Genomic DNA, 16,931 nt, shown 5'->3' with positions numbered 1-16,931 from the left:
CCCAAAGAAAACAGTCCTGTCTTATGTTAGCCAGCATGTCTGAATCACAGTCTTATCATGCTTCTCAACAGAAGGGGAGAGTCTTATATAAATGAGGGTTCTAAAATTTAAGTTGTAGATAGGGTTTTAAGTTTAAAGCATTTTTATATTGTTGTCACTATCAGGTTTGAAATAATCCAAGAGTAGACTGCAGGCAGATCTCGCATCTTTATTCTGAGAGTTTCTGAGGATCCTCTGTGGTTTATCTGCTCTTTCCACCCCCGACTGTCCCCATTGTGAGGCTGGCGTTCAGCTGGGCCTCTCTCCCTACACTGTTTATTCTGCTCTATTAATCCTATTTCAGGCAATACTCACAGTATATGTGTGTGAAGATCGCTTCTTTCTCTCCTAATCAGATTTCCTGAAATGTCAAGGTTTTGGTTTTTTTTTTTTTTTTTTTTTTTTTAATGGGAAGGAATTCTGTGGTGTTTTATATTAGTTCTTCCTGTCCTCTTTGTATTTGTAATAAGCAAAAAACTTTTTTTTTTTTCTCTCTGCTCTTTAACAACTCCCAAGCATGGTAGGAATTAGTCTCGAGTATCTACAGGGCATTTTCACTTCCATTTGCAATGCCCTGGTGTGTGATTTCTGTTTTCAGGGGATACCACTTAGATTAAGATTCGGACATGTAAGTGTGTTCGTTCAGGTTTGTTCTCGTGTGTGTAGTTGGGGGAAATGTGTTTTGGAGAGAGAGCCAAGGTGTATTTGTATGAGAAAGTCTTAATTGATTTTTTAAAAAAATATTTTGATTATAAAAAAGATACCGATGCTAGATGTTTATAGAATTAAAGAGAAGTAATTACAACCACTCACCGAGCCGTTGCTATTTCTAGGCAGTAGGGTGCCTGTCTTTAATTCCCACTGGGGTTTCGTGAGCCAGGTCTTCCTCTGCCCAGCAGCAGGGAGGGCTGGATGCATCTGTGCAGACTCACGGGGTCATCAGTGGGCTGGGTGAAGCTCAGGTGAGACGGACACCAGGGCCCAGTGCCGCAGCTCCTGTGCCTCCTCTCCCTGTGTTGATTCAGTGTGGTTTCTTTTACTTCTGACTTTTCCTTCAGGTCTTTTTACAGATTTCCGCCTTCAGTAAACCCATGAAAAGACTGTCACTGCGGCAGACAGTTTCAGTTCCTTACATTGAGGTGGATGTTCTTCTATCCGTCAGGCATTTATGCTTCAAGCAATACACACTGTAACCAGCTACTGTGCTTCAGTGACTGTATCACTAAAATAACTTTAGCATTAAAGCAATTATCACCCCAAAATTATCTTTTCAGTTGAGTTCAGTCGCTCAGTCGTGTCCGACTCTTTGCGACCCCATGAATCTCAGCATGGCAGGCCTCCTTGTCCATCACCAACTCCCGGAGTTCACTCAAACTCACATCCATCGAGTCGGTGATGCCATCCAGCCATCTCATCCTCTGTCGTCCCCTTCTCCTCCTGCCCCCAATCCCTCCCAGCATCAGAGTCTTTTCCAATGAGTCAACTCCTCTCATAAGGTGGCCAAAGTATTGAAGTTTCAGCTTCAGCATCAGTCCTTCCAATGAACACCCAGGACTGATCTCCTTTAGAATGGACTGGTTGGATCTCCTTGCAGTCCAAAGGACTCTCAAGAGTCTTCTCCAACACCACAGTTCAAAAGCATTAATCAAATTGTCTTAAAGATTAATAGTTAATGATTAATGTATCTGTAATCTAAAGTTTCTGAAACTATGGAGTTTAAATTGATCATGTTATGACTTTAGGAGTAAATTTTATACAGAAGAGAGGACATAGCTTGATCTTTTAAACCTTCATTTGATTTTGAAATTGAATCAGTATTTTAAATTTTAAAATATAACATTTAAAAATAATTACTGTTTATGAGGTTTGCTTTAATGCCACCTGGGCTTCCCATGATGGCTCAGATGGTAAAGAATCTGCCTGCAATGAAGGAAAGTTTGATCCCTGGGTGGGGAAGATTCCCTGAAGAAGGGAATAGCAACCCATTCCAGTATTCTTGCCTGGAGAATTCCATGGACAGAGGAGCCTGACAGGCTATAGTCCATGGGGTTGCAAAGAGTCTGACGTGACTGAGCGACTTTTTTTTTTTTTAATGCCAGCTGCTATTAATACACATGTAATATGACAGAAGTCTATGATGACTGCAGTTTTAATATTTTTGCAGGTGGCGTAATGTTAAATGGTGAAGGAACAGCCACAGATACTCAGGAAATTTTGGCAAATAAAGGTAAATAATAACTTTAAATGGTTCTTGATTAAATAACTTGTTTGTTTGTTTTTTTTGAGAAAGAGAAAATCTTTTTAGGGACAAAAAGTTGTTACATCAAAATTTCGAACTTTGAATTAAAATGATATAAGAATAATCATGTTCTCCATAAATAACATATTTATATAACATTCTATGCAGTTTCGTTCATTTGAAGGTAAAATCTGGTCATTCAGTTTGGCATTTGGTTTATGTTTCCTTCTTTTGGCTTAATTTTAGGTATTTTCTCACTTGGGATAACATTATTTGAGCTATTTTTTAATTTGATGCCTGAGGAATTAATATGTAACATTTCATGGTTTGGGTAGTTTATTCCATGTGAAATATCTAATTTCACCAGTATTATGCAGTGTCCCTAACGCATTGGTCATGAAGTAGCATGGTAAGATGATAGTGACATTTTAGTTCTAAAAACTCCATGACTTTATCATAGTAGACTTAATCTTGACCACATGTCAGGTTGGCCAAAATAGTCCGGTTGGGTTTTTCAGTAACGTCCTATGGAAGAACCCTAACAAGCTTTTGACCAACCTAATAGAAGGAAATAGCACGTAAAACCAGTTTTTATTTCTGGAGCTCTAAATACCCTGAAAATGTGTGTGTTACTTTTTTTCTTACGTTTAGGCTTAACATCCATTAAAAAGGATATGACTGACATAAGCCATGGCTATGAAGATCTTGGCCTCTTGCTTAAGGACAAAATAGGTGAGCTGAGCACCAAGCTCTGCAGACTGCAGAAGGCTCAGGAGGACTCCAGCGCCATGATGCAGTGGTTGCAGACCATGAGCAACACTGCCACGAAGTGGCATCAGGCTCCGACACCTGTGGACACGGAGGCTGTGAAAAGCCAAGTCGAACAGAACAAGGTATCGTCCGCGGGTCCGTTTACGGGAGACACGAGGGAGGGATCAGTGCCCAGAATGCACCCTCGGGCTCACGAGCCGGTTCTGGTTTCCTGCTCTGTAACCATCAGCAAGTTGTTGGACGAGCCTTTCTGTAGAGATGGATCCTAACAGTCACTTGTTTTTACCTACAGACGTTATAAAGATGAGTGAGCTGTTGAGTGCAAGCAACTTTGACTTTCTAGCTCAAGTCTGGGATTTTAGCCAGTCCTTATTGGAGAAGATGTACTTAAGGGCTAGGTGTATTAGGAATCTGTTCAGTCCAGTATAAAATAGGGGAGCGCACGCTTTCCCTTTCTTTAATAGACAGTATTTCTTTCTACAGCTGTCAGGATTAGTTGACAGGATTAGCTGAAAAATGGTTCTATACGCTAGTGGTGCTGGCAGAAATGTCTCCAGATGACTGACTTATCTTTGAGCTCTATAATGTGTTATCCAGAAAGCTGCTCATTCACTGGTAGAGTCTCAAATCTTACAGCCTTTCTCGAGACTGATTTTCTGGTTAATTACAGTCTTAGTGGTGTCATCTTCCTTTTTCCAAAGGGATTTGAGAATATATGAAATTGTTCCCAGGTGGTGGGGTGAGCTCTCTAGCATTCTTCTTTGGGATTCTTTTCTCAGCTAGTTGAAGAATAGTTACAAAGAGGAAAAGAAAATATAATTGACTCCTGAATCCGGTCCTCACTCACTTCAGCCTCTGACTGTGGATATTTCCCCCTATTTTGGTCGTGTTAAAGAAAAAAGTGCTCTTACAATTGTGTCTTTGTCTTTTGATGTTGACAGCTTTAATGCAGTTACTTTTTTTATTTCGTCGTTAGTTGTTTGAGGCAGAACTGAAGCAGAATGTGAACAAAGTACAGGAGTTGAAGGACAAGCTGACAGAGCTGCTGGAGGAGAACCCGGACACGCCGGAGGCCCCCCGGTGGAAGCAGATGTTGGCAGAAATAGGTACGTTACCACTTACACCAGAGGCCTCCAACAGAAGCCCAAGGCATCTTTTTAAAAATCATAATGTTTATGAGAAAACATCTATCCGACAGTCCCCCTGGCTTTGAGATCTGCTTCCACGTTTCAGAATCTGTCTTTGCAATTTCAGAAGTGTCATTTCACGTTGTCTGGGGCTGGTTCTTGGCATAGTTTTTGTTTTTCTCACTAAACACAGTAACGAAATTTACGTTTACAAAGAAGGTAGATACTGGTTATTAGAGCGCTGTGCACTGAGTCACATGTTTCCCTTTTCGGTCTTTTTTTTTTTTTTTTTTAGCTAGATTTTGGGTGCTTCTAATTTTTTATGCTTTGTTATATTTTAGAGAGTCCTTTTAGTTTATTTGTCTGGAAAAGATGGGTGCCCTTTTCTGCCACGGAGTTCCCGGCAGGACCCTGCCAGCCTCTGCTTCGTGCTCCCCGGCCCTTGCCTGACAGGCCTGTGGAGGCCGCTCCCCATGGGGTCAGGGGATTGCTCTTCATGAAGAGCTCTGTGAACGTTCCCACCCTGTCCCTGGGTGCACCGTTCCTCGGAGACGCAGAATTTCCTCTACGGTCCCTGTTGTCGTATCACCCCCTTTCCTTATTGTGATGATATTGAAATGAGCGTAAGACAGTGAGCCATTCTCTGTACTTCATGGTGCTGTTTGGAGAATTCAGTGAGTCAGTGTGTGTGCAGCTCAAACACTGGCACATAGTGAATGTGTGTACTCGTCACAAACATCATTTCACTGTCGGCTGTTCCATTATATTTAGCTAAACCTTGTCCTTTCTTTAGAGTTAGATATGCTGTGGTGAACTTAGACGTCTCGAAGTATGTTTCAGTTTAATAGGAGTCGTCCTTACATGTGTAGTTGATTTACTTTGTTGTACACCTGAAACTGACATAACGTTGTTAATCAACTCTGCTGCTGCTGCGAAGTCGCTTCAGTCGTGTCCAATTCTGTGCGACCCCATAGACGGCAGCCCACCAGGCTCCCCTGTCCCTGGGATTCTCCAGGCAAGAACACTGGAGTGGGTTGCCATTTCCTTCTCCAATGCATGAAAGTGAAAAGTGAAAGTGAAGTCGCTCAGTCGTGTCCGACCCTCAGCAACCCCATGGACTGCAGCCTTCCAGGCTCCTCCATCCATGGGATTTTCCAGGCAAGAGTACTGGAGTGGGTTGCCATTACCTTCTCCAAAATCAACTCTGCTGCAGTAAAAAAAAAAGAGGCATCCTAAAAGATCTTAATGTTGAAAGGTTTATTTTGCTAGAAACTCCTGTTGCCTTATAATTAATTGGGCTCTATTTCAGTGACTGTCGCCTAGAATATCAGAATTACTCGGGAGAATATTATCAAAGCATTTTAAAATAAGGGTGGGAGTGAGGAATGTATATTTCAAAAAGCTTCCTGATAAGATCTTGATATTTCTTCTTCTTCGTTTGTTTACTTGCATCCTTTAGCTGTCAGATTGTGACTGACTAGAACAGGCCACGTGGAATGATGTCATTTAGGAAGGTTTCAGGGGTTGGGTTATAGGAAAAGCAGCTCTGTGGTACATTATGCTGGCTCAAAAGCAGTCTGTCACAGCTCATCACAGCTTCCGTGACTGTGCAGTGATTGGTGTTCAAGGATGGTCAGTAACTTGGCTCCAGGGAGCGTGCTGTCCTCCGGGCGGGGGTGGCAGCCAGGCATCCTAGCAGGACGTGAGACCCAGTGGGTCCTGAAGGCAGGATGGAGCCTGTGGGCAGACAGGCCCGCGTGCGCCCGCCCAGTTTGGATGAGGGTATGAGGCCAGTGGTGCAGACGAGAGGAGGACAGACCTCTGGGGTGAGCAGACAAGGCCAGTTTTGGGCACCTCTGCACGTCAAGCAAAGGTGGTTAGATTTTGCCATCTGCATGGTGGTGGGTGACGTATTGAGAGGTTTGAGCCCAGGAGGAACGTGTTCAGTGATGTCTAAGGGAGATTATTGAAGAACAAGTTCGCTGGAGCTGAGGGTCATGGATGGTGGTGGAGCTGGGTAGACGGCTGCTGGTCTGGGTGTGTGCGTGACACAGGGCCGTGTTAGAAGCGCACCTTCAGGCCTCACTCAGACCTGCTCCTCAGTCCCTGGGGGTGGGCCCAATCCTTTGTGAGCAGACTCTAGGGGTCTCTGACGTAGCTCCAGTTTGAGAACCACTGGTCTAGGTGAAACAGGGTTGGGACCCATGTAGTGTTTGGGTATTGGGAGTGGAAGAACTGGCTTTAAGGTTTGATGATCGAGGACATAGAAGTGTCACGAGAGAAATCTTAACTATTGCATCTCACGATGTATGAGAGAAGAACCTTCAAGAAAAATCTAAAAGCTGGAAAAATCTACCGGTTCAGATAGGAATTTCATAGCTTTCTTTTCTCCCCAACGTTGAGTTTAAAGGGTTGGTGGGATTTTTTGGTGTAACTTCCGAGCAGCGGGCTGCTGGTTTGCATAGAAGGGCATGGTTGGCCATGGGTACACGTACTTGGGGAGCACGTACCTCGAACTGGTCATTGAAGGTTTACTATTAAAGAAAAGGATACATGTTCATTGTTCTAGTAGGTCAGTTCTTGGTGAATAAACAAGCTCTATAGGACTTCTACAAGGAGTGAGGTTTCTTAGGAGTATCCCATAGTTTACGACGTCTTCCAAAATCAGATTCAAATTCATTTTTCTTATACTTCAACTGACATACAACCCTCAGGACCATAAAATTTGTGTTGTTAAACGCAATGAACCCTTAGGTTAGGCTTTTTAACAGACTATATAGGGAGAGTCATGAGGGGGGAATGATGGCCATTGGGAATCCTTCTGAGTTGTTATGTAATCTTCATTAAGATACAGTTGTGTTAAATGTACAAAAACCAAACCTCTGTTGCGTCCTTTATCATTTTTTTTTGTTTTCTAGATTCTAAGTGGCAAGAACTCAATCAATTGACAGTTGATAGACAACAAAAGCTGGAAGAATCCTCAAATAATCTAACCCAGTTCCAGACTGTGGAGGCTCAGTTAAAACAGTGGCTTGTGGAAAAAGAACTGATGGTCAGTGTCCTTGGGCCCTTGTCAATTGACCCAAATATGCTGAACACACAGAGGCAGCAAGTGCAGGTGAGTCTCTGTGACTTAACAAGACGGATGTTTTCATGAGAAATACGGTAGCGTTGGACAGTGTGTGCTCTCCCTGCCTGGGCAGGCATCTGTGATGTATCACACGCCCGTGAGGTGCTAGTGTGACGCTGATGGGGACCTCAGAGGAGCAAAGCGGAGCATCCCTGAGTGGTCCACGGAGCCCATGGATGGTCACATCCCTTGACTGTCTCATGCATATTGTGGTTTGTACAGACCTCTGTTAAAGAGGACCTTCTTTGAAGTAGTAATGTGATTGCATAAGCAATAGCATTTTTATGAGACGCTAGTATATTGTTTAGAAATGACTCCTTTGGAGTTTGATTCATTTTGATTGTGGTAGTAGATAATGAAACTTAGGTCATACAAAACAGCCCCACGTTGGGGAGGAGGAGAAAGAAGGGAGGCAGAGAGGGAACCTTGAAACTCGCAAGGTTACTTAGACTCATCTGATTATGAGCCGATAAATCCACGCGGGGGAAAAACTGATAAAATGTGAGTCAGGCGTGATCGCAGGAGTGCCAGCGAATGGAGCAAAGACCAGACCTGGGCTCGGGGAGTGTGGCCCACGGCCGCCGGAGCTGCGGATCTGGGCCAGGCAATGATCCGGGGTGTGGAGGCGCAGATGGCGCAGATGTGGGGTCTCCGGGAGCTCCTTTTGGTGCAGGGGGTGGTTTTAGTGCGGGGAGGCTGATCCCTGCTCTGAAAATACAAATCAGTCCAGTCAGTTGAGTCACATACTGTTCTCGGCTTGTACATTCTTCACCTGAATAGGCTGGAAGCAAAAGAGGTAAAGAAATATTTGAGAAGAAATAATTGTCCATGGTCTCCCAGAGATAGACAAAATATTACATTAAGAGGACAATTTGGAGATTATCCATTTTACAGGGAAAACCTCTGTGAGCCCGCACACTTGGAATGATGTGATTTATTGGCTAAATCTTTACAAAAAAGCCTACACATCAATCTTGGGTTTAAAAAGCATTCTTTGTAAATCAATGTACCATGAGTCGGTATAGCATGATACTGTTACCACTGTGCTTTTTTTTTTTTTTTTTTTGGTGTAAAATGCTATAGAGCATTCAAAAAATTCCTGTAAAAAGAAAAGTACAAGTAGGAAAAATCAAATTTGGTGCTAGGGTATGTGAACTTGTCTAAACTCAGTGTTTCCCTTTGTGTGTGAGAACTTGTGCATGAATTTCTCTTCCTTCTCCCCAGACTAGCAAAAATATTTATTTATTTTTTCCTCCCTCTTTGGGGGATGTTATTTTAGACCAAGTGTTATCTCTGTGAGGCAGCATTGCCCTTTGGGTTTAGTTTACGATAACCACACTGCTTTTGAAATAAAAGCTAGGAAAGTGGTAACAAAAGCAAAAATAAAAGCTAGACAATTAACTATCATTTCTGCGCAGAAACATAAAGCCGTGTTTCCTGTGACTCGTTCTCCAGTCATTTGTGTGCTTAGTTACCCTCGCTCGCGCTCTCTCTCAGATTCTCCTGCAGGAGTTCGACACCAGGAAGCCGCAGTATGAGCAGCTGACCACGGCCGGCCGATGCATCCTGCAGAGACCTGGGGAGCACCCGTCTCTCCACGGGACCGTGAAGGAGCAGCTGGCGGCTGTGACCCAGAAATGGGACGGCCTCACGGGCCAGCTGAAGGACCGGTGTGACCGCATCGACCAGGCCGTTGGGAAAAGCACCCAGTATCAAAGCCTGCTGAGAAGCCTGTCCGAGAAGCTGGCTGACCTGGACGATCAGCTCAGCAGCAGCATGGCTGGCAGCGCACACCCCGACGCCATGAGCCAGCAGCTGGAAACGGCCCAGAAGCTGAAGCAGGCGGTGGAACAGGAGGGGAAGCGGATCAGAGAGGCGCAGGCCCTGGGCGACGACCTGGCGGCCCTGGTCCGAGAAGAGTACCTAAGAGCAGAGCTCTCTCGGCAGCTGGAAGGCGTCTTAAAATCATTCAAGGATCTGGAGCAGAAAGCAGGTGTGTGTGTCTTCTGTGAATGCATGTATGTCCTAGAAAGAGGGATCCGTGAACAAGCCAAGCTGTCAGGTAAATCAGGCCCCTGCAGAGAACCAGCCGCTAGTGAGAAGTGCGTGTGAGGAGGCCGTCTCCGGCACGCGGAGGGCGGATCCTGGCCGATGTGCAGACTGCGTGGGGGGTGGTGTCTGTGCAGGTGCCAGGGGGATCCGGTGTGGGCGCAGGCCACCGCACAGCTGGCCCAGGAAAATCTCAGGTGCCCCCGACTGGTTTTCACAGACTCACAGAGAGCGAGAGTAGACTTGAGACCGCCAAGGGGAGAGGGATAGGGGAGTCTTGGTGAGGGAGTTTGAGGCTAGCAGATGCATACTATTTAAAAAAAAATTTTTTGTTGTTGTTGAAGTTTAGTTAATTACGGTGTTGTGTTAACTTTGGCGTTTGTGCAGCACAGTGATTCAGTTACGCGTGTGTGCTCTGTCGTCTTCGACTCTGTGTTCCCACAGACTGGTAGCCTGCCAGGCTCCTCTGTCCATGGGATTTTCTTGGCAAGAACACTGGAGTGGGTTGCCATGCCCTCCTCCAGGGGATCTTCCTGACCCAGCGATCGAACTCATGTCTCCCAAGTCTTCTGCCTTGGCAGGAGGATTCCCCTGAGCTACCTAGGATGCCTGTGATTCAGTTTTTTTTTTTTTTTTTTTTTTGTGATTCAGTTTTATACACACACACACACACACACACACACATATACACATTCTTTTTAAATATTCTTTTCCATTATGGTATCATAGGATATAACGTAGAATGAACAAACAACAGAGTTCTGCTGTATAGCACAGGGAACTGTATTCAGTGTCCTGGGATAAGCCATAATGGTAAGGAATATGAAAAAGAATGTGTGTGTAAAACTGAATCACTTTGCTCTACAGCAGAAGTTAACACAACTTCATAAATCACCTATACTTCATTTTAAAGAAAATAGTAAAAACAGTAGACAAATTGATTTTTTAAAGTGTAGACGTTTATGCTATGCCACAGTTTTGTTTCATCGGGAAAGGAGATGAACAGTTATCAGAAAGGCTTGGTGTCATTTTCTTGCCCGCAGTTAGTTCATCTGGCTCTGTCATGGGAGCGTCTCCTGAGAGACACGTGGGAGAGAGCCACCCTGCCTGTTCCTCTCTCACCCGCCGCGGTGTTTCTGGGCCGAGAGGGGGCCAGGCAGAGGAGAGCGCGCGGGCTTCTGTGCGTGTCGTTTGCAGAGGAACACTCGGCACCCGGTTTATGTTTGTTAATAATGGATTGGATTTGTTTACTGATCAGAGCAACCATTTAAGGCTTGCTCCTTGATTCTGATGTGATGTGGGTAGCAGATTGTCACAACCTGTGACGGTCACAGTGGTGATGGCTCTCATCAGGAGCCCTGTTCCATCACTGGCGTTCAGCTCAGCGCATACAGGGTCCCCTCACTCCCGAGACAGCTTCTGTCAGTGTTGCTGGCTCAGACTTGGGGAAATGAGACCTTGGGCTTCAGTCATTCGCCCCGGGCCCTGTAGCACATAACAGGCTGATTGAAACCCAGAACCCTGTAGTCCTCGCAGACTGCCTTATTTTGCCCAAGTGATGGGTAAAAATTGCACAGGTGGGGACTTCCCTGGTGGTTCAGTGGTTAGGTTCCTCACTCCCAATGCAGGGGACACAGGTTCAGTCCCTAGTCCAGGGACTGAGGTCCTGCATGCTGTGCAGCCAAAGCGGGGGGAGGGAAATCACAGAGGTCGAAAGGCCACAACTGATAAGGGGTGAATTGTTTATCGGCATCACCTGGAGCTTTGAGCAGGAGTCACGTCTGTGCCCTGGGATAGAGGTGGCTGTGGCATCTGGCCCCGAAGCTCTCCCGTCTTCTTGTAGGGCCCTTCTCTTGCCCTCCCACCCGCTCTCTGTGCGTAATGTCAGTGCTAGTAGCCTTTGCATTTAGACTATTCTGCGTTTCTATTTGGTGGTTTTTCCCTTGGCTTTTCACAGGTTCATTCGACATTTTGATGTAAAATAAACCTGTCTGATTTCATTTTTTAGAGACCCATGTCGAGCACCTTCAGTCAGCCTGTGCCAGCTCTCACCAATTTCAGCAAATGTCTAGAGATTTCCAGGCTTGGCTGGATGCTAAGAAGGAAGAACAAAACAAGTCTCCCCCGATATCCGCCAAAGTCGAGGTCTTGGAGTCATTAGTGAAAGATCAGAAAGACTTCAGGAAAACACTGACCGCCCAGTCTCACCTTTATGAGAAAACCATTGCGGAAGGCGAAAACCTGTTACTAAAAACCCAAGGGTCTGAGAAGGTAGCCTTGCAGTTACAGCTGAACACTATTAAAACCAGCTGGGATGGACTGCAGAAGCAGGTGAAGGACCGGGAAGACAGGGTGAAGGACACGCTGGAGAGAGCCCTCAAGTATAAAGAGCACGTGGACACGCTCAGGCCGTGGATAGACAGATGTCAAGCCAGCCTCGAGGAAATCAAGTGTAGCTTGGATTCCACTGAGACGGAGAATGCCCTCGCCCAGCTGAAGGCTCTGCAGAAGGAGATGGACCAGCATTTCGGGCTGGTGGAACAGCTGAGCAGTGCAGCCGGCAGCCTGCTCGGCGTCTGTGAGGCGGACCAGGAGGTGGTGGCAGAGGAGAGGGAGCACCTGCTCCGGAAGGTGGACATGGTCACTGAGCAGGTGCATAGGAAGAAATTCTCCCTCGAGAACATGGCCCAGAAGTTTAAAGAGTTCCAGGAAGTTTCCAAAGAAGCTCAGCGGCAGCTTCAGGGTGCAAAGGACCAGCTCGCGATGCACGACTCCCTGGGGCCCCAGGCTCACAGCAGCAAGTCCCTGACTATGTTGCAGACCCAACAGAAAGCCCTCCAGACCTTGAAGTCGCAGGTGGATCTGGCCCAGGGGCTGGCCCGGGACCTCGTGGCGGAGGCCTCCGACTCCAAGGGCACTTCCGAGGTACTGCTCCAAGCGGAGACCTTAGCGCAGGAGCACGGCGCCCTCAGCCAGCAGGTGGACGACAAATGCTCGTTCTTAGAAGCCAAGCTTCAGGGCATTGGCCATTTCCAGAACACCATCCGAGAGATGTTTTCTCAGTTCACGGAGTTTGACGATGAGCTGGATGGCATGGCCCCAGTTGGGAGAGACACAGAGACACTGCAAAAGCAGAAGGAAGCCATCAGAGCCTTCCTGGAGAAGCTGGACACGCTCATCGCAAACAACGCCAATGCCAATAAGACCTGCAAGATGATGCTGGCCACAGAGGAAGCCTCTCCCGACCTCGTAGGCATCAAGCGGGACCTGGAGGCTTTAAGCAAACAGTGCAACAAACTCTGGGATCGCGCACAAGCCAGGAAAGAGCAGGTTGAAGGGACCATTGTGCGCCTTGACGAATTCTACAGCAAACTCCAGGAGTTTTCTACTCTGCTCCAGAAGGCTGAGGAGCTTGAGGAGTCGCAAGGCCCCGTTGGCATGGAAACAGAGACAATTAATCAACAGCTCGATGTGTTCAAGGTAGGGAGTGCTTCCTTTTTATTCTGCGTTTTGGTTATTCAGAGATGTGAGTAGAGACTTCCTCATAGCCCAGTAGGTTAAGACTCTGTGCTTCCGCTGCAGGGGGCACAGGTTCGATCCCTGGTCAGGGAACTGACATCCACATATCTTGCAGCGTGACCAAAAAATAATAATAAAAAATAAAACTTCCATTAAAAAGACTGGTTGACAAGAGAAGGAGGTGGCCTGTTTTGTAGCATCTTCAAGTAGGATCACCAGCCAGTGTTGGAGCTCAAATGAGCATCCGTGTAGGGGGTATCTGGGCAGGGCGGGTCGGTCCTTCTGCTTCTGCTTTGCCCTCTTGTGGGATAAGGCTTGAGATGACCTAGGAAGTCACAGGGTGCTTGGAAAGCTGGTCTCTATTTTTTTTTTAATTTTATTTATTTGCATTTCGCTCTGCTGGGTCTTTGTTGCCGTCCGGGTGCTTTCCCTACTTGCGGGGCTGCTCTCCAGAGGCGGTGCGCGGGCGTCCCGTTGTGGTGGCTGCTCTGGTTTCGGAGCGCAGGCTCCGGGTGCCCAGCACTGGGCCCCCCTGCCTCCTGGCGCACAGGCCCGAGGGCCGTGGCACCCAGGCTTAGCTGCTCCATGACGTGTACAGTCTCCTGTGCTGGGGACTGAACCCTGTCTCCTGCGTCAGCAGGCTGCTGCTTTACCGCTGAGCCTACAGGGAAGCCTGGCGTTGGTTTCTGACGTCGCTCACGGCTCCCGCAACTTGACCGCGGAGACCGGTGCCTCCTCCCATCACGAGTGTGTGCCCTTCGTGTTTGTGTCCTCGCATTTTCTCTCGTGGTGAATTACAATCTCTTCCTCCTCTTTTCCTTTTCATGGTCTTCTTCTCCTTTTTAGCTTAGTTTTTCCCCAAGTTCCTCTTTTAAAAAGCAGAGTTCCCTTTTGTAATCCTGGGTCTATAAAACTTAAGATTTGGGGCTCATGCCCCAGACTGTTGGGAGTAAATTATTTCTGATGGGATTGTGAGCACCCTGGGACTGAGTACAGGTGGGGCTTCCCTTGTGGCTCAGCTGGTAAAGAATCTGCCTGTAATGCAGGGGGCCCTGGTTTGATCCCTGGGTTGGGAAGCTCCCCTGGAGAAGGGAAAGGCTACCCACTCCAGTATTCTGGCCTGGAGAATTCCATGGACTGTACAGTCCAAGGGGTCACAAAGAGTCGGACACGACTGAGTGACTTTCAATTCACACTTGGGGCTGAGTACACGTGGGGCTGAGTACACGTGGGGCTGAGTACACATGGGGCTGAGTACACGTGGGGCTGTACACTTGGGCTGAGTACACGTGGGGCTGAGTACACGTGGGGCTGAGTACACGTGGGGCTGAGTACACGTGGGGCTGTACACTGGGGCTGAGTACATGTGGGGCTGTACACTTGGAGTAAATACACATTTCTCACTAGCAGCGGCAGTGATGCCTGATGATGGGAATGCGGGGAGAGGGTGGTGAGGTCAGTGCCAGGGTCCGGGTCAGTGATGTGGCCTTGCTCAGGGTGTTGTGCACAGAATCCCATCTGGATGGGGGCAAAGGAAAGGTCCTGGCTGCCCAGCCTTCGCTGCTCAGGACTGACGGGAGCCTGTGGAGTGGCTGGCGGACCATCCACGAGGTTCGTTCTGCTTTGCAGTAAAGGCTGGTGTGATGCTGAGTCCTACCACCAGCCCATGAAACATCAGATAGGATCAAATACAAACAGAATTTGCAAACCTAGAAATCATTCCCAGGAGAAATGAATATACTTGACAGTGTCTTTCCTTTGCTTCTCTTTCATGACATTGTTTTTAGGTGACTGAATTTTGAAAAGTAACTTCAAAGTAGCTTCTTTTTCTTCTTTGTTACTAGCATGATTATTTGCTGTTTATCGAGTGCCTTTGAAGCCCCGTCCCTGCAGGGCTTAAAAACCTGCGGTTCTGAATTTGGGTCTTGCTTCTGGAGGTGGAAGGAGCGGCCTCACTGTTGACTTAACTCCCTTCATTTCTCTGTCACACTGTCATACTTGTGGTTTGAAAAATAAAGGTTTCATATAGGAGAATTCTGTATTAGAAAAACAAAATTCTGCGGCCATTGCAACTTGGAAGACTGGGTGGAGGCTCTGAGGAGTTGAGTCTCTGGGGTTTTTGTGGAGCCCAGCAAGCAAGGCTTGATGCTCATATGACAGTGATCAGAGGGTCTTTGCCCTGATGCACGTTGGCTCTGTTCACTGCCTTCATGAAGTGGTACCTGCTCCCTAGATTTTCTGTGGCTTTGTGTAGAAAAAAAAAAGAGCAGGCCTCATCTCTTCTCACTACTTCAACTATCTGTAAGAAAAAAAAAAATCACTATTTCTTTGAAAAGATTTTGCAAACTGCAAAGCACTAAATAAGCATCGTTTCCATTCATGGATACGGAGGTTATTTGACTGTGAAGAAAAACAAAGGGATCGTGTCTTCTGAAATAAGCCACTTGACATGCTGTATTTGTTTTCTGATTACTTTGGAAGGAGTTGACTGCTTTTAAGGAAATTCATTAATAGTAATATCATGACACACCTTCAGTGTCTTGAAAAACCCGGTGATTGAAATAAAAGTTTCCAAGGAAACAGTTATCTGCATTTGGTATGCCAGTGACATAGGTAAAAAAGAATAAGAATGTTATGGTAAATAAAGATAGTAGCTTACACAGTCACTAATTGTTTTCTGTATGTGTGTTACACGCGCATGTGCTGAAAAATAACCATTACAACAGTTAACATTTATTGTGGGCTTCTGTGTGTCAGGCATAACACTTGGAGAAGGAAATTGCAACCCACTCCAGTATTCTTGCCTGGAAAATCCCGTGGAGGAACCTGGTTGGCTATAGTCCAGTTCAGTTCAGTCTCTCAGTCGTGTCTGACTCTTCGTGACTCCATGGACCACAGGATGCCAGGCCTCCCTGTCCATCACCAACTCCCGGAGTTTACTCAAACTCATGTCCATTGAGTCGGTGATGCCATCCAACCATTTCATCCTCTGCCGTCCCCTTCTGCTCCTGCCTTCAATATTTCTCATCATCAGAGTCTTTTCAAATGAGTCAGCTCTTTGCATCAGGTGGCCAAAGTATTGGAGTTTTAGCTTCAACATCAGTCCTTCCAGTGAACATTCAGGACTGATCTCGTTTAGGATGGACTGGTTGGATCTCCTTGCAGTCCAAGGGACTCTCAAGAGTCTTCTCCAGCAACACAGCTCAAAAGCATCAATTCTTCGGTGCTCAGCTGTCTTCACACTCCAACTCTCACATCCATACATGACCACTGGAAAAACCGTAGCCTTGATGAGATGGACCTTTGTAATGTCTCTGCTTTTTAATATGCTGTCTAGGTTGGTCATAACTTGCCTTCCAAGGAGTAAGCGTCTTTTAATTTCATGGCTGCAGTCACCATCTGCAGTCCATGGGGTTGCAAAGAGTTGGACACGACTGAGCAAACAGTAGACTGTCTTTAATCCAGTTGACAGTCTTGAGAGCTGGGTCCTATTACTATTTGCACGTTATTGTAAGAAAGCTGAGACCAGGGAGGGGAAGTGACATTCCCAGGGTCACGTAGGTGGTAAGTGTTAGAGAGAGCTTGGATGTTTTGCGAATATAGTGCAGTGTTTTGGTCAACTTCATTCATCACGTTGCACATCTTACATTTTTTCTGGGAAACTTTCACATCATCTTTGCTGTAGACTGATTTGGGTGGCTTGAATAAACATCTGTTGTTGTCATTTATGTTTGTTTTTCCTGATTTTTTAAAATTCAAGTATGGTTGATTTACAATATCATGTTAGTTTTAGATGTACAGCCAGAGATTCAGTTATACATATATATATATGCATATATGTATATTTATTGTTTAATCTCTCTCTCCCCATATACGTATCTATATAAATTTTCAGATTTTTTTCCCTTATTGGTTATTTAAGAATCTTCAGTATAGTTCCCTGTGCTGTACAGTAGGTCCTTGTTGGTAATCTATTTTATGTATAGTTGTGTGTATGTCTGTTAATCCCAACTTCCTAGTTTATCCCCACCCCACCTTTTCCCTTGGGAAACCATAA

At 46.2% G+C, this 16,931-nt stretch overlaps 1 protein-coding gene across 22 annotated transcripts in view; it reads left to right on the top strand.

Annotated features, from left to right (window-relative positions):
- Positions 1–16,931, top strand: part of DST (dystonin) — a 514,228-nt gene that overhangs the window by 399,409 nt on the left and 97,888 nt on the right. For all 22 annotated transcript variants that reach the window (XM_040249211.1, XM_040249210.1, XM_040249209.1 and 19 more), the window contains 6 exons: positions 2,204–2,266; positions 2,930–3,171; positions 4,026–4,155; positions 7,095–7,294; positions 8,804–9,299; positions 11,364–12,835. In XM_040249211.1, coding sequence (XP_040105145.1) covers positions 2,204–2,266; positions 2,930–3,171; positions 4,026–4,155; positions 7,095–7,294; positions 8,804–9,299; positions 11,364–12,835 — 2,603 coding nt within the window. The remainder of the gene's footprint in view (positions 1–2,203; positions 2,267–2,929; positions 3,172–4,025; positions 4,156–7,094; positions 7,295–8,803; positions 9,300–11,363; positions 12,836–16,931) is intronic.

This window comes from Oryx dammah, unplaced genomic scaffold, assembly GCF_014754425.2.
Source record: "Oryx dammah isolate SB20612 unplaced genomic scaffold, SCBI_Odam_1.1 HiC_scaffold_11, whole genome shotgun sequence".
NCBI lineage: Eukaryota > Metazoa > Chordata > Mammalia > Artiodactyla > Bovidae > Oryx > Oryx dammah.
Note: the sequence above shows the minus strand (reverse complement) of the source record. Positions and strands in the feature narration are given on the sequence as shown.